We start from the raw sequence: 22,780 nt of genomic DNA, 5'->3' as shown, positions 1-22,780 counted from the left end.
TTAGCACAAGTTTGTGATACATATACACATAGAATCTTGATCCTTTTTACTCCCTGCCCGCGTTCCACCTCCTCCCATTCCTAGATCTCTTTCCCATTTCTGCACAAATCTTGCCCTTTCTGAATGTAGCTCTAGGAGTTCTCTTTCATGAGTGTTTTAGTTGTGCTGTCAAGGCTACCTTGCCATCCTGAAAGAATCAAAACATTTATCTTTCATAATCATTTTAATTTTGGAAAAGAGTCAGAAGTCATACAGTGCCAGATCCAGTGAATAAGGTGGATGAGGGCACACCATATTATTTTTTGAGCTTTCCTTTCCTTCACATGGCACCCAGCAGCAGCATTCACCGTATTTTTTTTATTACATCTCATAAATACACTCACAAAACTTCTTCAAAACTGCTTCCACAACTGCTTCAGTAAGTGGCAAGGACAATGGAATAGGTATGTTTGAAGTGAGGGGGAATATTGTGAGGGGGAATTAAAGACAACATGCTTTACCGTAATAAAATTTACCATATTTTTATCAGCCTTTGTAGGTTAGATTTTCTAATATCTTTCAAGTGTTGTCTTGGGGTTGCCCATGTTAAAATTTATTTCCCACGTTTCTGCTTGATTCCACAGTTTTATATTATCTTCTTGTAATTTACTTATCTCCAGGGGCCTGGCTATTCTGTAAACTTGGATGTTTCCTTGTGTACAGTACTCCCTCCCACAATCATTTCAAAGTAGTTAAATCATAATCTTGTTGAGTTCCAGTTTCCCAATCTGTATGCTGAGTGGGTTGGACTAGATAGTTTCCAAGGGCCCTCCTAGCTGTGATGATCTCCAGGGATGGGACAGGAGGAGGGACAGGACCCACCCTAAGTCCCACCCCCTTGAATTTGCCCTCTGGTCTCCAAGGGAAAGGGTAACAGAGTCAACTGGGCTCAGCTTCAAAGGCAGCAGGTAGGAGATGTGCCAGAGTTCTTGGGCAAGGGTGGTGATGAAGTTCCTGAGCTATATCCAGGTAGAGGGAAGGTGTCAGGGGCACATTACAGTACAGGGAACTGGGACCAGGGCAGAGGTGAAGGCACCATGGGAGAGGTACTAGGGAAATCCAGCCACCCTTATTTCTGTACTTTCTGTCTCTTGGAGGCCATGGCCACTGCAGAGTCCTCGATGTTCACTTCCTTGGGCCCCAGCCATGATCTTGGAGAAGATGAGGTGGAGCTGGATTGCTGGTTTAATGAGGAGTTCAAGTTCATCCTGCTGCCTGTGAGCTATGCAGTTGTCTTTGTGCTGAGCCTGGGCCTCAATGCCCCAACTCTCTGGCTCTTTCTCTTCCGACTCCGACCCTGGGATGCAACAGCCACCTACATGTTCCACTTGGCACTGTCAGACACCTTGTATGTGCTGTCACTGCCCACCCTCGTCTACTATTATGCAGCCCACAACCACTGGCCCTTTGGCACTGGGTTCTGCAAGTTTATTCGTTTTCTCTTCTATTGGAACCTCTACTGCAGTGTCCTCTTCCTCACCTGCATCAGTGTGCATCGCTACCTGGGCATCTGCCACCCACTGCGGGCACTACACTGGGGCCGCCCTCGCTTTGCAGCCCTTCTCTGCCTAGGAGTTTGGTTGGTGGTAGCTGGCTGCCTTGTTCCCAACCTGTTCTTTGTTACGACCAGCACCAGGGGGACCACCATTCTGTGCCACGACACCACTCGGCCTGAGAAGTTTGCCCACTATGTGTACTTCAGCTCAGCGATCATGGGGCTGCTCTTTGGCTTGCCCTGTCTGGTCACTCTGGTGTGCTACGGGCTCATGGTCCAGCGCCTGTATCAGCCCTTGCCAGGATCTGCGCAGTCATTTTCTCGGCTCCGTTCTCTCCGCACCATCTCTGTGGTCCTGATTGTCTTCGCTGTCTGCTTTGTGCCTTTCCACATCACCCGCACCATTTATTACCTGGCAAGGCTACTGGAAGCTGACTGCCAGACACTGAATATTGTCAACGTGGCCTACAAAGTGACTCGGCCCCTGGCCAGTGCCAATAGCTGCCTGGATCCCGTGCTCTATCTACTCACTGGGGACAAGTACCGACGACAGTTCCAGCACCTTTGCAGAGGTGGCAGACCCCAGCCCCGCACAGCTGCCTCCTCCCTGGCACTGGTGTCTCTGCCTGAGAATAGCAGCTGCAGATGGGCAACTACCTCCCACAACGGTAGCTGCCCTGCCCCTAGGGAAGATAGACTGTAACACTGGAAGCTGGGAGGTGTGGGGAAAGAGAGTGAGTGTGGGACAGAGGTGAGGGTCCTCTTTAGTGACCCCTGGCAAAGTGTTTCATTTCCCCTCTCCTTTTTAGACAAAGGTAGTAGTGGTTACTTCACTGCCTCTACTTCTTTCTCTTTGTTTCTGTCCTTTCCCAGGGACATTAGTCCTGCTTCTGGTTTCTGTAAGGCTTCTCAGGTCCTTTTTCTTACTCCACTTCCCCCAAGTCCTACACGGCATGCATTTCTCCAGCCAGACCAAAGCATTCATCCGGAGGGGTGGAGAGGGCGGGGCAACTGTAGAATTTGGTTTATCTGATAGCGATAGCCAGAAGCAGGAAGTAGGCTGAACTGGCATATCATACATGCCATATGTGCCATGTGTAGCACCCACACCCACTTCCTGGTTCCCCCTCAAAGACAGGATAGTCTGGCCTGCCTAGGTGCTGAAAGAGGGTGCGATCTCAGGCAGCCTGTGTGCCAGGACTCCACAAGCCACTGGAGGCCAGGTACTATGGAGGAGGGTGGGGACTCTGAGAAGCCTGAAGGCGCAGGACTCAAGCTGTTCCAGGAACAGGAATGGGACTGGGCCTCCTTTTCATGTTTGCTGAGAACATATTTGATAGCTGTCCTGCACTTAATGAGTGAGTGGTTCAGACTGAGAGGGAGGAACTCCTGCGTTAATGGCTGCAAGTGCTGGCACCCAGGGGTAGAGCAGGTTTGTGTAGAGCATGTGGCAGTGACAGGAACTGACGTCCAAAACTTACTCTTCTCTTGTCTCTCCCCTTTCTCTAGATCCTCCCCAGGTAAATGATAAATCTGTCACCAGCTCTTTCACATCAAGGGACTCTGAAGCCAGGCCAGGGCACTGGGTCTAGGATGGTCCTTCCCAGCAGGCTCTCAGCATTTATGGGTTTATAGGATTGGGTGAGAACACGGAACTTAGGAAGCTACCTTTCGTAAGCCTTGGGAAATGAGAAGTTCTTTACAAGCATTTGTGGGAGGGGTGGGCTTATACTTGCAGGCCCTTTCCTCTAAAATTGTCTTCTAGCCAGTTGATTTTCTGAGTCAGATCCAAGTCTTGCCTTTCTTTCACCTCACCCTTACTGACCTGTCTTCAATCTCTTACTTGTCTGGTGATACCAAATTCTTGCTGGGTTCTAAGAGGTCTCTCTGGTTATTTGGATTGGGGCTGAATGTAGAAAAACTACTTCAGTATTCCTGTGCTCCTTTTCCTTTCTTCAAAGATCTCCTTTTTCTCCTTAGGTATCTGAGACCCTCCTTACACAGGACCCCTCCATGAAGAGTGAAAGAGCTGGTCTTCTGCTCCAATGCTTAGCAGTTTCCCAGTCTCATGGCTGCTGCCTAGACTGCTCCTCATGTGCATTTCTTCCTTTAACCCAGCACCTCTCCTTTCCATCAGCCAAACTCAGTAAGCCCTCTCTCTCCTCCATCACTTCTGCTTAATGGAGACTCACTGCCTGGACTTCCTGGTCTGCTACTTCAGGTCTGCCTTCCCTTTTACTCCAGCTTTAGTTAAACACCTTGGCTTTCACCTGGGGCCAATGCTATCGGCTGGTTTGACCCACTGAAATTTCACTTCCTGGGGAACGTCATCTAACCCTGCTGCATTTCTAGCAAATGTCCATAGTGACTGTTTCATGTATTTTTCTCCTCAAGGCCTCAACTCCATTCTACTCTTGTGATTGCTTAGGCAAGTTACCTCGCCTCTTGTAAAACAGAGGATGTAATACCTCAACTTATCTCTGCTTCATTCACAATCACACTGCTTCTTTATTTACCTTGTCTTTCTTCCCTGCAGTCCCAGAAGAAGAGAGGGTCCTCTCTCTTGTTCTTTTATTAGTTCTCATCATCACTGTCAGTCTCTTCTATCACTGATTCCATAGCACCTTAAAAACAACAAATACAAAGCTTTACCACTGATACCTTAACCTTGCCATTTCTTTCACCTACCATTCTATTCATCTTTATTCATTTCACTACCAAATTCTAGACAGAATACCATAAGCCCCAATTCCTCGACACAAAATCACTCCTTAACTCTTTGAACCTGAGTTCCTTCTTACTTTTCTGCACTTACCAGTACAGAAATTATCTCTTAAGCAAGACCTCTAATGGTCCATTCTCTACATGTCTCTTTGATATATTTCACTTCATTCTATTGCGTGGCCTCTTTTGAAATGACTTTTAAAATAAAAATAGCATTTAAGTATCTCATTAGGACAACATTAAAGGCAATTTTCAGAGAAAATATATACTTTTAAACCCTACATAACAATTTTCATTTTTCCATGTTCAAAGTTTTGTCAGTTTTCATACACACATATTTTGTTTTCTGTGTCCTGAACATCTTAATGTGTGTGGATTTTTCCTTTGTAATTCTCTGTAAGATAAATTCCCCGGAGTGGGATTATCAGACTAAAGGGCATGAACATTTTTATGGACTGTGGTTTTTGAAATGACTACATGGATTTTCAATGTCATAGTAAGTGTCATAATGAGATGAGTGTTTCAGTTCCCTTGCAATTCTAGCGTCAAACTTTATAAGACCTATTTTTGTATAGTTAAAAATTCATTTGTCTTGTTAATTTCTTTGTTTAGTTTAAAATTTGAAATTTTTATCAGTACATGTTTGCAGTACATAATGATTACATTTATTATAGGGAGTTGCTATGTGTACATAACACATCGTAATTCTTTTATGACTGCCTCTCCTCCTTTTCTTCCTCCCTCCCTCCATCATTTGGTCTGCTTCCCATTTGCTCTTTTAATTTCATGGATGTGATTACTCATGGGATCGAACACACTTTCCCTCACATTTGTTGTTTACATTCTTCTCCAGTTGGCATTTTAGTGGTATTCTTATAACTAAATGTAGTTTTTATTTAATATGTGTTAATCCTTTGTCATATTTCATATAAACATTTATCCCATTTATTGTAATACCTTAATTTTAGTTCTTCATTTTATCCATTTGATTTAGAATGTTTTTACTTCTGTTTTTCTCTTTTCAATAACTTCCTGTCCTCTTCGCTGACATCTCTTTTTTTTTTAATGTCCTAAATAAATAGAATTCCTGAGATCTGTAGAGTCATACTTTTTGGGGATGATTTAGTAACGGTCCCTCATCAGCTTGATTTTTCTTTTTAGAGACCGTATATGCAATTGACTCTTTTTAGTTGAGTCATGGTCCTTGAGAACACCTCAGAGATTATGTAGGACCTGAGCACTCCTTCACATTCCAGATGAGGAAACATGCAGAGAGGAGATTTACCTATGACTTACTAAATTAGGAGCAGAGGAGAGACTGGGTCCTAGATCTCCTGATTGCCACAGCTCCTTCCATTCCACCATACCAACTCACTCCTAAACCTGACCTTTCTCACAAGTTCTGTTTTTATGTCTTCAGTTGCCCCTTGGACAGTTTTATTTAGATCTGCCATTGTTATTTCTAACCCAAAATGAAAGTCCCTGAACCAGTTCTCCTACCAGTTTGGCTCATTTCTGCTCCTGGCATCTTCTGTCTTCAACTCACCTAGACCTGAAAACTGTCAGGCAACTTCCACTCTTCTTCCTCCCTATATCACCAGACTCTGACAATGATTTTTTTTTTTTGGCTTGCTGACTCCAATTGGCCTTCTTTTATGGTCCCAGGCTACAATATCAGCTCTTGTCACTTTTTCCCTGACTGACTCATAGATTTCTAACTGACCCTTACCTCTGGTCTCTTTTCACACAGATGCATCCTACACAATGTACATTGCCAGATCAACCTGCCCTAACACTGTTCTCAGAATTTCACTCCTTTACTCGAAACTCTTTCATCGTTTTCTATTGTGTACAGGTCAAAATCTTTTAGACAGAAATTCAAGAGGGCTTTTTCAATCTTACTTACCATTCTTCCTAAGTGCAAATCTCTCTTCTCTAGTTGTCAGTCTCTTCTTTTTTTCTCTAAACAAGACTTACAGTTTCTGACCTCTGTACTTTTATTCTTTCTGTCTCAAACACTAGAATGTGCTTCCTTTGGTCTCCTGCTGTCCTTTTCTTACCCAGTTTCCAAGGTTAGATTTCAGCCTCACTTCCTCTTTGAGGTCCATCCCACCTGTAATTATTACATGTATCAGCCACTTGGCACTTTTAATGCCTTTTATCACTTATACTATTATCTTGAATTGCTATTTACTTCTCCATGTGTGTTGAACTGCTGTTTACTTCCTTATCTTGAGTTCTCACCCATAAACCTCTTGAGTTACTGGGTAAAAGAGAAAGAACATAGGACCGAAAATCAAGAGACCAAAGTTTGAATTCTGACTCTAAAAGTGGAGCTCAAGTGTGTCACTTTGGATGGGTCACTTAAACTCTCTCAACCACAGTTTCATCATCTATAAAATGATGATCATAATCTCAGCCTTAAGCAAGTCTTCACATTATAGTGAGGCTCTACAAATCTAGAGAGCTAAGCAAATATAAATGGTTGTTACTATATCACTCCATTTGCTTAATAAATGGTGCTTGATAGATAATGATCATATGTTAGTAGTTGGTTTATTGTCTCTTCCCCTAGGTATATTTCTACCTTAAGATACAACAAGAATGCCCAAGAAATTAAAGACCTCCAGGGTTGTTAGGAACAGTGGGGCTGAGGAGGGCAATGGAAAGATGTTCTGTAGGAAAATAGGCTTATCAGCCTCTCTTATTCCACTACAGAGGCCAGTCACTTCTTGGTCTTCCTGTAAGGCTAATCTGGATGTGGGAAAGAGGTGGCATATTGGAATTTTTACTTCTTCCACATTTCTACTCCTTCATCCCACAATCCCCAGATGATTAGGCCAAGTTACTTGATCTCTCTAAACTTTAATCAATAAATTTGGATAGTAATACCTATCTGACAGGGCTTTGGTAAAAAGTCAACAGAGTAATGAATGAAGAAACATCATATACTGTTCCTGTGGGCAGAGATCTCAACAATTTATAACTTTAATGTAGCTGGATTAAAAGCCAGAATTCTAGATTTGGAGCTGGTTCTGCTTAGAAGGGACAGTTTAGATCATGACAAAAAATTAACTTTTGATTGTGAGAAGCAGAGTGCTAAGAACTGGTCATTAAAGGATGGCCTGAGTGATGGGTTGAAAAGACACAGTTTGGAACTGTGACATTTGCATCAAGGAAGAAGAGACTTTCAAAAACAGGGATTTTAACAGTTATTTTTTAAAAGACTAAACAATTTGAAGAGGAAAAAAAAGATTAAGAAATTGGAGAACAGTGTCAAGTACCTAAGAGTAGATCTATCTATATGCATTTATACTCCTCTTTACTCTGAGATGCTCCCAATTTTTTCCAAAGATATCAGAATAACCCACTGATTGGGTTACTTCACACAGTCTCTAAGGTTGTTATTTCCAGAATGAGCTGAGATGTAGCTTGTTACCAAAAGGAAAGTGTAAAAATTATGGATCACAAAAGGTTGTTGCCTGTCTTATTTGTGTGTCTCCCACAATGCTTGTCTCATAATGGGTAATCAACAAATATTACTGAACTAAGTAAATGAATGAGTGAATGTCTGAGGTTGTCAGGGCCATGGGTTATCAAGTAAAATCCAGCCCCTAAGTAGATAAGGACAAGCCTACCAAGTGAAGACACCAAGTGAACTTTCAACAGTAGACTCAAAAGCAGTTTGTCTCCTTCCTTCCTTCCTTCCTCTCTATTTCCTTTTCTTTTTTCTTCTCTCTCTCTTTCTTTCTTTTACCTTCTGCATCACTCCTTTCCTCCCCCTCCTTTCCTTCCCCTCTCTTTACCCTCCTTTCTCGTTCCCTCTCCTTCCCCTTCCCCTTCCCCACCCATTTCCTTGCTTCTTTCTGTTCCTCTCTCTCCCAGGTGATCTAATTCACTTTTACTTATTTACCTCAGATTTTATGTCTACCCAAAATCATATTTACAACTGCCAGGGGATTTTCTGACTTGGATGTGTAGTAGACATGAAAGATGAAAAATGACCCAATTCTGTAAGTTGGTCTTATTTCTCCCTTGATTTATTTGTGACCCAAACTTTCCGTCAAAATAAATGGCACCACAGTTAAATTTTTTTTTGCTATTGATTCTTCACACATTTATAGTTTGGGTATGTCAGAGATGATTTTTGCAAACTTTTATGGGTATTTTTACATTTGTTTTTCAAAATTTGGGTTTTTAATTTTTGATTTGTGAAGACATTGCCAAACCAACAGGCCTGGAAGTGGCCTTTTGGCCCATCAACAGATGAATGGATAGAGAAAATGTGGTATAGATACACAGTGGAGTACTAAACAGCCATAAAGAAGAATACATTTGGGTCATTTGTAGGAAAACAGGAATACTTTAACACCATAATTCTAAGTGAAATAAATTAGATGCAGAAATCTAAATATAGCATGGTTTCTTTTGTTTGAGGAATCCAAAATATAAATAATTTAAAGAACAAAAAAAAAGATAATACATGATAGGAAATAGGTACATGGACTTTGTGGAGATGGGGAAGTGATTGGGGAATGAGTGAATTAAAAGATTAATATGCAGTATGTATATGTACCAGTTCCCCAAGATGAACGTATTTATATATCACAAACACATACCAATAAAAAACAAAAAAATAAATTAGGAATAAAACTTTTAAAATGTAAGAGAAATGACCTCGCATCTGAAAATTTATGAATTCTTCTTTTTGAATTTTAAAACTCGCTTTTCATTATTACAATGCAATGCACTCTTATTACAAAAGGATCTGAAAAGAAAGACAAGCAAAAAGAACCTTATGGGGCGTCCAAAGTTTTCTTGGGATCTCCAAGAAAAAAACAAAACCAATAATCATATGAAATAATTTTACTAATTAGGCTTCCTCAATTTTTAAAAAATTTTCTAGGGGCAAATCTTCAGTGCAGAAGGATTCTAAGTAATTTATGTAGATGTCCCATCCTCAAGGAAGGAACCATAATTCCCTATTCCTTCATGTGAGGTATGCGTAGAGACTTCTTCCCGGATTACAGTATGAAAAGAAAGGGGAAAAGGGTGCTATACACTGAAGCAACGTGACAAACATTATTTCACCCAGTGTTCAAAGTCAACATCAACAGCGATTAATCACATTGATAGGTAGGTACTGTGCAATGATGCAATGAAAATGACTCATTATCTCTGTGGTCTTCCTCCCTAAAACCCATACCCCCGGTCTAATCATGATAAAAATATAATAAAAATTCCAATAAAGGGGCTTCCTACAATGTACTTGACTGGCACTCCTCAAAACTGTCAAGGTCATTAAAAAACAAAGTCACTAAAAACACAGTCTCGAGGAGACAAAAGACATAATACTTAATGTAGTGCGGTCTCCCGAATGAGATCATGCAGCAGTAAAAGGACTTAAAGTAAAAACTGAGGCAACCCGAATAAAGGATGGTTAATACTAACGTAGCAATACTGATTATTCAATTAAACTTGAGTCTTCTGTAGGAAAATGGGTGCACCTCGAGTCCATAATGTTAAGTGAAATAAATCAGACACACAAGCTTAAATGTCATATGGGTTCTTTTATAGGAGAAGCTCAAATTATATACAAAAAGAAAAATAAGGAATAATAAGGAATAGGGAGATAGATCTTTCTCAGATGAGAAGGGGATCAACAAAGGAAGGGAAGGAGGGGAGGGAAAGGGGATGAAAAAAGAATTAAGATGTGTTATGTACATGTACTAATTTCACACAAGGAATGCAAAAGTTATGTGCTGCAAACATGCATTAATAAAAACTATAACAATAAAAATTATGACACACATTACTGTATATCATACTAATATGTTAATAATAAGGGAAACTGGGTGTAGGGTATATGGGAATTCTCTGTACCATTTTTTCAATTTTTCAGTAAATCTAAAATTATTACTAACAATACAATCTACAAAAAATCAAATCTGTTCATCAAAAGATAGCATTAGACATTAGATTTATTAATTTTATATATGCTAAAATTAATTAGCTTTCCTTTAACTTTTTCAGCTTTTTGTTTGTTTGTTTGTGTTTCTTTGAGTCAGGGTATCACTATGTAGTCCAGGCTGGCCTCCAACTCCTGGTGACCCTCCTGCCTTAGCCTCCTAAGTGCTGGGACTATAGGTGTGTGCCACCATGCCTGGCCTCAGCTTTTAAGGTGGAGATATAATTAACTATGTTGACCATCCTGGGAATTGTGCATACTAGCAAACACCCTACCACGGAAATACCTCTTTTTCCCCTCCTTCTCTTACGAATAAAACATTTAAAAGGGGTAAGTTTTCCTCTTAGTACTGATTTGGCAGCAACTCATACATTTTAAAGTAAATTGTCTATTTTAAATCATTTTATATCTGCAGGAAAGCTGCAAAGATAATGCACAAGTTTCCTATATATCCCTTCTTCTGTTTTTCCTAGTATTAACATCTTGTATAACCATAACACATTTGTTAACGCTGAGAAACTGACGTTAATTTACTATTAAATTAAACTCCAGAATTCATTAGGATTTCACCAGTTTTCCTACTAGCATCTTTTTTCTGTTTATGGAGGCAATTCAGGATATCTAGTGTAGTCAGTCATTATGTTTCCTTAGTCTCCTGCAGTGTGTGGCAGTTTCAGTCTTTCCTTGTTTTTATGACTTTGATGATCTTTATGAGTACTTGCCAAGTATTTTGTAAAAATATCACTCAATTTGGGATACTTTGGGAATGCAGAGTTACTATTTCTCCTTCAGACATTTTTTGTTTGAAATTGAGTTGCTGGGCCAAGGATTTAGCTCAGTGGTGCCCCACCTGCCTCCCTTGCAAGCACAAGGACCGGAGTTGGATCCCCAGTACCGAAAAAAAAAAAAAAGAAAAAAAAGAAAAGAAAAGAAAAAGAAAAAAAGAAATTGAGTTGCTAAGTCTAGCCTGTACTTGGAAGTGGGGAGAGGATTAAGCACCATCTCTTGGAGGAGGAGGTACACACATATATTATTTATAGAATACTGCTTTTGTAAAGAAGATCTGTCCCTTTCCTACCATTTGTTCAAATTACTTAATACTTTATTTATATCAATATTTGCTCATATGTCATATACAATATAGCGGTACTGATAAATATTTATAAAATATTATGTATATTATAAACTCATTGTATAACTACATTAATTTATACTATTTTATTATAATCAAAAGTATATATTATTGGCTACATTATTAATACATTTGAATTACAATAAAATTTTACGCTATTTGTCTTGTTGCTCAAACTGTTCTGGGTTAGGTCTTTGGGAGCCTTTTCAGATTGCTCCTGTATGCCCTTGACATACCTCTGTCCTTTCTTTTTTTCACCATGTAGTCCAGGCTAGCCTTGAACTCACAATGTAGCGTAGGGTGGCCTGGTACTCACAGTGATCCTCCTGCCCAGTGCTCAGCCTCCCAAGTACCACCAAGTGTGTGCCACCACGCCCGACCTGTCCTTTCATTTTTTTTTTTACCGAGTCTTGAACTCGGGTCCTTGCACTTGTGAGGCAGGTGGGGGAACCACTGAGCTAAATCCCTGGCCCTGGCCCTTCATTTTTTTCCCCTTTTTATTGAGTTTTTTGTGGCCCTTCATTTTTTGAGCACCTCTTTGTTTTCAGGATTTTTGAGATACTCCAGGAACATTTTGTTTTTCCACACATTTTACATGCATAGTTATATTTTATTCATTTCTCTTCACATATTCCATATTCTCTAAATTTTGGAGCCAAGTGTCAAGAGAATAGTTTTAATTCTCACTTAGCTGTTGACACTAATTCTATATTTGTTATTTCTAAGTTTACTGAAATGTGTACTATGACTATAGTATGTAGAAGTTCTGCCTTTTTATTTACTGTTTTAAAATGTTCAAATATGTAAATAGTTGTGAATGATTTTTGTACATTTATAAAGTGCAATTCCATGTTTTGCTGACTAAGTTCTTGTCATACTTATTTATTGTACTATTGATCTCCATACTTTGGTGGGGGATGTGCTGGGGATGGAACACAGAGCCTTGTATCTGCCAGGAAAGTGTCCTATCACTAAGCCATTCCCCCAGTTCTCCTCTGTGCCAGCGTTTCATCTTGTTTTGTTTGAGTCATAACCTTGCTATGTTGCCCACGCTGGTGTCGAACTCCTGAGTGAAGGGGACTCTATTGCCCCGGCTTCCTCAGTGGCTGGGACCACAAGTACATACCACCTTGCCGATATGTCACACTTTTCAAAATCAACTTTTTGTCTACTAGGTTTGTCATATTTTGACAGCAGAATATTGGGATCTGCAATTAAATTATATAGGAGGTCTTTGATGTTTCTCAAGGTTTGCATCCTGAAACTCTCTGACTTCCATCTATCCATGAAGTACAGTAAAGGTGTATCTGAAAATTGCAAGTTTCTCCTTTATATACCCTTAATGGTTAATGGGTTTTCCTATACATAAAGAGTGACAAAGCTGAGTTTCAATTTTGCTACAGTTCAGTTCATTCACTAGCTAAATGACTTACTTTAGCAAAACGGAAAATTGCCCACATATCACAGACCATTCAGATTCGTTTGTTTAACAGTTACATCTTGAGCACCTACAGTGAGTCAAGCATTGGGCTAAAGAGTAGGGATAGAGAGGTGAGCCACACACTCATAGGTCCTTTGCTCATGGAGCTTCAGTGCCCTCACTCTTGCTTGCAGATTATATTAAAGATATATTAAATCTTCAATTTCCAAATATTTTTGATAAATTTAAATTTCTTCCAAACTTAAACCAGCTTTTCTTTTAAGTAGTTTTTGCCACCTGATTTAATTCATTAGACTTTTATTATTTAACATACTTTTGATCCCTATATCCTTATTTTATCTATATTGTTAGTGCTTTTCTTCTATGAAAGATCCCATGAAACTCGTTCTTTACTGTCAGGAAATATAAATATACCATATATATAATATATATAAGCTATAACATGCTAGATCATTTTGTAGACATTAGGAATGCTGCAACAAATATGAGGTAGCTTCTGTTCTCAAGAAGCTCTCAAACTAGTAGGAAAGTGTTGCCTATAAGTAAATAATTATACTGTGGTATAATATGCTGAGACCCATATTAGAGCCAATAAGAAGCTATGGAAGAATGAGGGAAAGGGCCATCCGTTCTGCCTGCTGAAGACATCACTGAGAAGGTGATATATGATGTGGGCCTCAAAGACAAATGGGCTTTACCATGGTAGAAACAATGTGATGTGAACTTGTCCAGAAAATATGATGTTAACCAATGGAGTGATTTAGATCATGATGGGGACTGACTGAAGATACTGTTGAAAAGATTAATAGGAACCAGAGTGTGAGAGACCTTAGATGGTCTTTGTGATGGACCAATCAACTGATATATGTAAGAGGAGGTGTTGAAGCTTTGAACACCTTCATAGCCTGCATCTAAAAACCTATGACCAAGTACAGTTCTCCCTTCCATGGGGCAGCTCTCTGAATATCACTTAAGTACACTGCTGTCTCTCTCTCTCTCTCTCTCTCTCTCTCTCTCTCTCTCTCTCTCTCTCTCTCTCTGTCTCACTATGTAGTTCTGGCTGGCTTTGAGATCACTATATAGCCCAAGCTGTCCTTGAACTGGAGGCTATCCTCCTGCCTTAGCCTCCTGAGTGCTGGGACTACAGGCATACACCACTACGTCCGGCTCTGCTCATTTTCTGCCTCCATCATTACCTCAGACAGATCCCTGGTCATTTAGTCCACTAGAGGTCACCATCCTGGACACTCATTGGAAAAGTTCCTTCTCACTTAAATTCTATGATAAATGATGATCATATATGAAGTTATTTGGCATCCCGAGTATGGAGCAAATGCTTAAAGTATTAGGGTATCTCAAAACCATTCAGAGAGAAGTGAAGGAAGGGAAAAGGAGATGGAGAAATTGCATTGTTGGGGAGAGGGTGATAATGAGGAGGAAAGATCTGGGAAGAGTACCTGGGTGGTCGTAATAAAAACGCAAAGGCTTAAACTGCTGTTCATCTGTTCTTTTACTCTTCCAGGAAGCTAAGACCATGAAGTACAGATGTCTTTGTCCCTATGTGTGTGCATGGGGCTTTCCTGGGAATCTCTGCTCTCGTTTCCCCTTCTTGGAAGAAACAACCCCAACAAGGAATAATTCAAATCCAGTTCTCCTTTTATTCAATTACCATCTGATCACTCCATGTGAAAGTTTGATTCAGTTTATGAATCTAGTTTTTCTTACAAAGGCATCTCCCAATTTGACAGTTCCCAAGCCAAACCAGGCATCTTTCTTTAGATTTCCTTCTTTGATGTAAGGAGGTTGAATTCTATCATTCAGGCCAGCATTTCTAAGACTGTACCCAGAGGAACTCATAAGTGTGCTGTGAAGTGTTAATAGGTGTTATTTGAAACAAGGGTTCCATTTTCAAATACTTTTGAGAAATGCAACCAGGTGTTGTGGCACATGCCTGTAACCTGGGAGGCTGAGGCAAGAAGATTGTGTTTGAGCCCAACCTGGGTAACTTGGCAACTTGAGATCCTGTCTCAAAATACAAAATGTTTAAAAAAAGAGGGGTTTTGGGTATGTAGCTCAATGCGAAGGCCCTGAGTTTAATCCCCAGTACCACAGTGTCTGCTAATGTAGTAAAGACTGAAAAATCATAGAAGACTATGAAAATCCTTCAACAGGGCATCACAATCCCTGACTTGAAATTATATTACAGAGCTACTGTGATAAAAACAGCATGGTACTGAAAAAAAAAGACCCGAGGATCAATGGAATAGATTAGAAGATGCAGAAACAACCCCAAATACAACTCAGCCACCTTGTCTTTGACAAATGGGCCAAGTCTCCTCACTAGAAGAAAGATAGCCTCTTTAATAAATGGTGCTGGATAAACTGGCTTTCCACATGCCAAAGAGTAAAATTGGACCCATGTCTCTCACCATGCACTAAAATAAATTGAAAATGGGTCAAAGATCTAAATATTAAAACAGAAACATTAAGTCTTTTGGAAGAGAGAATAGGTAGAATTATTGAAGACATAGGTGTGGGCAGAGACTTCATGAACAAATCCCCAATCTCACAGGAAATACTACAAAGAATCAACAACTTGGATCACATCAATTAGTAAGCTTTTGCACAGCAAAAGAAATCACCAACAGAGTGAAAAGACAACCCATAGAGTGGGAAAAAAATTTAGTTGTTCATCCCTCAGACAAAAGACTAGTATTTAGAACATAAAGAATTGCAAATATCAGAACCCCCCAAATTTAAAGACCGAATCCAAAATGGGCATCTGAGATGAATACACATTTCTCAAATGAAAAAGTAGAAATAGAAAATAAATATATGAAAAAATGTTCAACATCATTGGTCATTTGAGAGATGTAAATTGAAACAACACTGAGATTCCATCTCACTCCAGAAAGACTGCCTGCTCTCAAGAAATCAACCAGTACCAAATGCTAGTGGGGTTGTGCAGAAAAAGGAATCCTTCCCCACTGTTGGTGCGAGTGTAAACTGGTGCAACCACTGTGGAAATCAGTGTGGCGATTCCTCAAAAACTAAGATTAAAGGTCCCATTGGACCCAGATGGGTATCTTCCTGAAGGAGTTGAAAGCATCATACCACAGAGCTATATACACACTCATTTTTATAGCAGCACAGTTTATAATAGTTAAATATTGGAAACAACCCAAATGCCCATCACCCAATGAATGGATAAAAATGAAAATGAGGTATATATGTACAGAGGAATATTACTGAGCTATAAAAAGACATGCTATGATATAGGTGGATCTTGAAAACATGTTAAGAGAAAGAAGACAATCATGAAAGATTACTTGTTATATTTATATGAAATGTTAAGAATAGATAAATCCATAGAGACATAAAGTAGATTAGTGGTTTCCAGAGCCTAGAGGAGTGAACAGTGATGGCTTATGTGTACTGGGTTACTTAAGGGTACAGAAACACATTTTAAAAGTAGATAGTGGTGGCAGTTGCACAACTCTGTGGATATATTCAACACTATTGAATTTTGCACTTTAAACAAGTTAAATCTGTGATATGCAAATTATGTATAAATTAAAAATAGTATTAAGATGTTTGAAAAATGGAGTGGAGATTGCTTGGCTATCATTTGAGTCCTTCAGTACCTTGGGTGTCGGGCTCAGACAGAAAAGCCAGGAGGGAGCCAGCAAGAGATGTCTTGGGATGCTCCCTTCTGACACTCCTCAGGAACAGTTCCTTGGAGGGCTTTACTCTCATTGGGGGGAACTTCTAATATCCTTCTCTACCACACAGAGCCTCCTTAGTCTCCCTTCCCTTTCCAGGCCTTTTTTGGGGTTCATAGCAACTGAGTCTCCTCTCCAAGGCAGGAGGAGCTCCAACGCTCTTGGGCATACATGTAGTCTCTTCAGTCACAAGAAAAGCAGCTTCTGGCTGTCTGAGCAGCCATATTGGGTCTTATGCTTATTAAAGAGTTTGCTCAGAGCGTCCATATAGAGTGTGTGGTATTTGTCCACCATCTCCTGGCTTGGTTTTTCAATTTGGGGCAGCGGCAGAGGCTCCCCAACTGCCAAGAGAGATGGGAAAAGAGAAGGGTGAAAGTTCTGGAATCTCTGCTTCTTTCAGCCTCCTCTTCTTCCTGTGCCCAACCCTCTGGAACCCCCAGTTGGCTCCCAGCTTCTCCCCCATGCTGCCCCATTTTTTCATGGGGTCAGGGAAGGGAGTGCTGAAATGAAGGTTAAGAAAGTTGAAGGGCCCTCAGGGTTGAGAGCAACACTTACCCACAGTGACAATAGGCCTGCTATATGGCAAGGGACCAATGGAGCCTTGGTAAAAGCCTTGTCCATAGAAGACACAAAAATAGAAACCAAAGATTCGACGGAAGAAGTTCTGGCACTTGTACATCCTGCTGCCTTCCTGGAATAGCACTTGGTCAAACACCTCAGTTTCTCCGAAAGTGAAGGTGGGGACCAGATGAGCCCTGTAGGAAAACTCCAATTTATTTTTCAAACACAGGCTAGAATGGCAACCACTCTGGAAAAACAATTGTTTGTGGTCAGGCCCACATCTATGGTATTATCATAAAATCCCAGTTATTGAAAGCATTTCTTCTTGTCCTAAACAGAACTCCCCTATCTAGAGACTCTTGTCCTGAAAATTTCCAGGGCAGTGTGAGTGTATCTCTGGACCAGCATTACAAGGGCAAAAAATGGGGGTACATGGAGGGAAGAGGAGTTGGACTTTGCTAGAGAGACTACCAGAGACTCACAGCATGAAAAACTTTGAAGAGACGTCAAAGAGGGAAACACCTGACTGTTTCTGTTGGTTAACATGCAGAGAAGTTGAGCGTAACTTTGCACAGATGTACATATATAATATGCCCCTCACTCAAGGGGGCTGTTCATGGGTGATGGGATTAGAGAATAGAAAAGTTATTGCCCAGAGATTTGAAATAGAACCCTGAAAAGTGCCCTAAGTAGATAATCAGAGTAGATAAATTCCTTAAATTAGAGAAGAGTAAAGAGAACAGAATTTATTTCATGTAAACCTTTATGAGTTGCTAACAGCCATCTCTAAACACTTCAACATATCTTATCTTACTGTATCCTTGCAACAAAGACAATGGAAACACAATGGGGAATCTGAAGTTCAGGTTGAGAAGGGAGGACACTCAGGCAGTAAGGGAGGACCTGACCTAGAACCCAGGACCCCATCCTCCCTGTTCAAAGCTCCCTTGCTTACCTTATACTCCAGACTCATGGGCAGGCCCCTGAGACAAGGTCCTCAGAAGATAGACACCCCTCCTCTTTGAATGTGCAATAGGACAATTGTCCTTGCATCACATGGGCTACAATGCTGGCCTGAGAGGGCATCCTGTAGCTGTAGTGTAGGGCTCCTCGTTACCCCTAAGTCAGAGTGGCTAAAATTTATTGATTACTCACAGCATACCAGGCCTGCAGTGGGTGTTTTATACGGGTAGATTTATTCAAAGCCCACAGTCACTCTAAGGTATAGGTACAGTGGCCACATTATGAAGATGGAAACACCAAGGCTCAGAATGTTTAAGTAACCTGTCCCAGAGTGCACAGTACATCACAGAGCCAGGATTTCATTTATTTTATTTAGCATTGTTTTGTGTGTATTGTGTAGAGCACTAGACATCGAACTCAGGGCTGTGTACATGCCTGGTCATCACTTTACCACTGAGCTCTACTCCCAGCCCATGGAGCCAGGCTTATAAATCAGGCTCCCTATTCCAGCTCCCACACAAACTCACTACAGCATACTATAGTGCCTCTTGAACTTATCATTAGTAGACAGATGTAGATTATCTCTGTCAGTCGTGTTCTGCTAAGGCAGCCTTAGCCCGGCTGGCTGGGCTCATGGTTTGGCTTCCTGGAAACTCAAAAGTAGTGATGACATAAACAATTTTGAAATTCTTGCTAATATCTTCTACTCATTAGAAAGTTCCTTGAGGAAAGACTTGTGTGGGACTTATCTTGACACCACCTACAGGGTCATGCTACTCCAAGAGGGTCACCCACTCCTCCTCTGAAGGATATCTACCCATGCTGGAGGGCAGTGCGCACAAAGCCCTTGCGCTTCTGGAGGATGAGAGTGGTGGTATTGGGTACACTCTGCAGGGCCTCTCCTACTCCTCCCACAACAATGCCCACGAGATTGCCAGTGCCATGGCTCAGCAGGTAGTTGATGGCTGGCTGGCTCACAGAGCACACACCTGTACAGAATTGAGGAGAAGAAAGAGGAACAAACTGATCAGAAGAGAAAAGAGCAGAGAAGGAACACACTGGCTTCTTTGTATCCTTGGGTCCTAGAAGAAGAGGCTCAACGAGATGGGGCTAAAGAATGTGATGAGGAGGCTGTGGACAAACAACAGGTTTCACTTTGAGACAATACCTACACTTTGGAGAAGGCACTGGAATGGAAACTATGCAGAAAGATTTTCAGTGGGATAACCAGATGGACTGCCCATATTTCAACTAGAATTCTACTCTTTCTTTTTCCATTAGTAACAACAGCTACTGTTAATTGAGTGTATGCGCTGTGCCAGGTGTTAATGTCGAATGCTTTACTTACGTTATCTCATTATGCCACATCTGAGATCAGATTATTACCATCAGCACCTTTCTAAATGAGGAAACTGAGGCCTGTAGAGGTTGATTACTTTGCCCAAAATGACACTGCAAGTGGTAAGAGCCAATGCTCAATCCCAGGAAGTTTAGCTCCAGTGCACATACTTTGAACCACTATGCTGAGATTATGGGGGAACCTAAAAAAGTATCTTTTCTCTCTCTCTCTATTTTTTCTTTTCTTTTCTTTTTTTTGGTATCAGGGATCAAACTTGGGACTTCATGCTTGCAAGGCAGGCAGCAGAACCACTGAGCTAAATCCCCGGCCCTACAAAGGTATATTTTCAAGGAGAAAAATGGACCAGAAGCTCTGGTATGGTCAGACACACCTTTGGCCATGAGGTAGTCCCTAATAAGGGGGACCTTGAAGAACCAGGACAGAGTGGCTAAGTGAGGAGTGATGCCTGGGAAGGTCTTTGAGAAGCCCGTGGCCTCAGTGCAGAAGTTGCAGAAGGCGCCAAAGGTCAGGAGGCCATGCGGGTGAACCCCCATGATGTAGTTGCGCTCAGGTGACAAGTCTTCAGTCTTCAGGATCTACAGTCATGAAGAGAAAGGCAAGAGGGGATAAAATGAGCTACATGAAGATCCTTCAGGAATTAGGGTGCTTCCTGAAATAGAGCTTTCCAATAAACAGGGTAGGCCTAGGTTTCAGGAAGCCAAGAGATAGGTCTCCTCAGCCCTGGGGTAACAAAGCAGGACCTGGGCAAGCTACAACTGTCTGGCCATTTGCCTGTGGCTTCAAGTAGGCTTGGCTATTTATGTCAGTGTGCTTTATGCACATGGCCATTTTTTTTAGCTGTTATGTGACAAAGGCCAGGAAGCTCTGCTCTAAGAATCAAGGTGGTATTTTTTTGTGTACTCCAAAATGCCCAGGGGATCAACAGAACAGTATATTTCTAGAACCTCATCCTGGTATTGTCTTCAAATTCCTTTCCAGTGTCCACATACTAGTAGCTAACTTACTGAACCTTGAAAACTGCTCAGATAGCACTGTATCCTCTAATGCCCACCATCTGAACTACTTCTGTGCTTTGTACCAAATTGTCATTATATACTTGTCTGTCCTTCTCATTAGAGGTGAGCTCCTTGATGGCAGAGTCACATACTGTTCACTTCTGTGTAGCCCAAACAAATACGTCAGGGGAGGCTTTTGATTCATGATTGTTAAACTGCACTGAACTCTACTTGCCCTCTGCCTGTGTCTGGCAGGCCATGCCAAGGGTGTCCAAGTACCTGAGCAGAGTATAGAGGATTCTGAAGTTATGTAGCCTGGACTAAAACTGTGTCTGAGATTTTCATCTTCCTTATGAACAATCCTAGTTATTTATATAAATGCCTAGCATTTTGGGATCTGCAAGGGACATATTAGAGAAAAGACTCTTACCATAATGGGGAAATAGTCCCTGATGTGAGTCCAGACATACCAGTTCCTTACCCAGGCTGAACGCCTGCCACCTGAGACAAAAAATGCCAGAGGGAGTTGAGTCAGCATCTGCCTCAAAGGGCTTCCCTACCAGTTTATTGGGACCATAACTCTGCTAATGAGGTGAAAAAGGAAGAAGTCCTCTGAGAACATGGAGGATATACCTGTGGCCTGGTGAGCAGGATTTATTATATAGGGTTGCAGGTTAAGGTGGGGCATTCTTTTTTCTAGGTCCATGAGTCTTACCTTGCTCTGGGGTCTTCCAGTCCAAGAACAACCAAACAAAGTAAATCACTGGTAGTGGCCACAAGGGTGTAAACAGCAGAGAAATAAACAGTGGCTGCAAGATCAAAACTGATGAGGAATGTGGTCAGATCAAATTTGTACTTCCAGCAGAACTTGACCATGTCCAGTTTCATTATCAGCTAGCTTTCCATACTCTCCTGGCCTTCAGCACAAGCCAGGTCCTGCCCATCCATCATATATGGCTACTTAGCCTTCAAAAATTTCTTCTCTCATCTACCACATGCAAGTTCCATTTCTCCTTCTACCTGGCATCCTGTCTCCATGACCCTCTCCCAGACACCATCCCAGTACTCCTGCTCACTGCATGTTACCTGCTTCCCCCTTCTCCTATTTGACCAAAACCTTTTTCTTCTTGTCTCCTCACGCCCTATCCATTATCTCTGAACCCTCAAGTTACTAGTCCACCTTCCTTTGCACTTATAATACCCATTTCTCTCTACACCCTGCCCACCCAACATCTTCATCTCTCTACTGTTTCCCATCTACCATTCTTGTCCCTTTGTCTATTCACTGCTCCTTCCATTACCTCTCTTTCCTCCTCCATACTACCCCTTCCCTCCCAGAGTAGAAACTCTACTGTTGAGACACAGACCTGATTTCTCTAAGTCTATAACACTAATGCTTCCTCTGTCCCACTCCCCATAAGAGAGTACTTCCTGGATAGATAGTAAGGATCTACTCATCTCTACCATGACCTTGTTCTATCACATTTCTGTCCTTACTCTGTCCCGGGTTCAATCTCTTCACTCACCATTCTTGAAACTCCTTGTCTTTACACACTAGTACATCTCATATAATAAAAAAGACAGAGATGGGACTTCCCATGATCATCAACATCACCCCAAATCTGGCTCTTGCCTCTACTTTGGCTTCTTACTGTGCACTTTCCGGTTGGTACTCACATATGGCAAGGTAGCTCAAGGGCCATTGCAGAAGGCTCAGAATCTGGAAGTTATTAGGTTGCTTAGAAGAAGGCATGATGCCCTGGAACCTGAAGGAGGCAAAGATCTCAGAGCAGTGTTCCAGTGAAGGTGCCACCAGCTTCTGGAAACTCACTCGGTAGTGGATGCATATGACTATGAAGAGCTGGCACCCACCCATTCCCCTCTTTGTCCCACCCCCAATTCCACCCACTGTAGGGCTGCACTATAGAGCAGTGAGGACTGTGCCATCAGATGGGCCCAGCCCATCTGCCCTCTGACTTTCTTTCCTGAGATTATTAGGACATCAGGATGAAGAAAGGGGAAAGTGATTATCATCCAGTCCAAGTGACATAGAGACCAACAGAGAAAACCTCCTCCTCACAGGCCAGTCAGAGACTATAGGGGTTGGGAGCTTAGGAAGATGGCTGGTGGGAAGGGAATTCTGTGGGGTTAGGGTGAAACGCACCTAGGATTAGGTCTCTGTAGTTCTGAAACAGCCTGGTTTGGGGCTGCTCCACTCCTGTAACATTTTATTGTAAAAATTTCCAGACATATGCAAAACTCAAGAGTGAAATTTTCACTTTCAACAACTATTGTTCAGTGCCTAGCACTAGAGGAAAAAACCAAAACCAAACAAACAAAAAAGGCTATTAATATTTTTCCATATTGTTTCAGCTATTTC

At 41.3% G+C, this 22,780-nt stretch overlaps 2 protein-coding genes across 2 annotated transcripts; one reads left to right on the top strand and one right to left on the bottom strand.

Annotated features, from left to right (window-relative positions):
• Positions 1–1,116: 1,116 nt before the first annotated feature.
• Positions 1,117–2,237, top strand: P2ry4 (pyrimidinergic receptor P2Y4). The gene has a single exon (XM_010632167.1). It carries the CDS (start codon positions 1,140–1,142, stop codon positions 2,235–2,237), a length of 1,098 nt encoding a protein of 365 aa, XP_010630469.1. The 5' UTR covers positions 1,117–1,139.
• A 14,470-nt stretch (positions 2,238–16,707) lies between these two features.
• On the bottom strand, positions 16,708–22,153 carry Awat1 (acyl-CoA wax alcohol acyltransferase 1). The gene is made up of 7 exons (XM_010632168.1): positions 22,078–22,153; positions 21,116–21,223; positions 20,831–20,901; positions 19,776–19,980; positions 18,863–19,034; positions 17,077–17,276; positions 16,708–16,862 (listed from the first exon to the last, which is right to left on the bottom strand). The coding sequence occupies exons 1-7, from the start codon at positions 22,151–22,153 to the stop codon at positions 16,708–16,710; spliced, it is 987 nt and encodes a 328-aa protein (XP_010630470.1).
• Positions 22,154–22,780: the final 627 nt, after the last annotated feature.

Source organism: Fukomys damarensis, unplaced genomic scaffold, assembly GCF_012274545.1.
Source record: "Fukomys damarensis isolate Sample0158 unplaced genomic scaffold, DMR_v1.0_HiC HiC_scaffold_39, whole genome shotgun sequence".
In the NCBI taxonomy this organism is placed as follows: Eukaryota; Metazoa; Chordata; class Mammalia; order Rodentia; family Bathyergidae; genus Fukomys; species Fukomys damarensis.
The sequence above is the reverse complement of the archived record's forward strand: the minus strand, read 5'-3'. Positions and strand labels throughout refer to the sequence as shown.

Bases quoted from the DNA above. Each gene is read 5' to 3' on its own strand.
- P2ry4 (XM_010632167.1), top strand. From the start codon at position 1,140: ATGGCCACTGCAGAGTCCTCGATGTTCACTTCCTTGGGCCCCAGCCAT.
- Awat1 (XM_010632168.1), bottom strand. From the start codon at position 22,153: ATGCCTTCTTCTAAGCAACCTAATAACTTCCAGATTCTGAGCCTTCTG. The intron at 19,035-19,775 runs GTGTGTCTGACC...AATTCTGTACAG, and splicing joins GGACTACCTCATGGCCAAAG to GTGTGTGCTCTGTGAGCCAG. The intron at 16,863-17,076 runs GTAAGTGTTGCT...CTCTCTTGGCAG, and splicing joins CAGGCCTATTGTCACTGTGG to TTGGGGAGCCTCTGCCGCTG.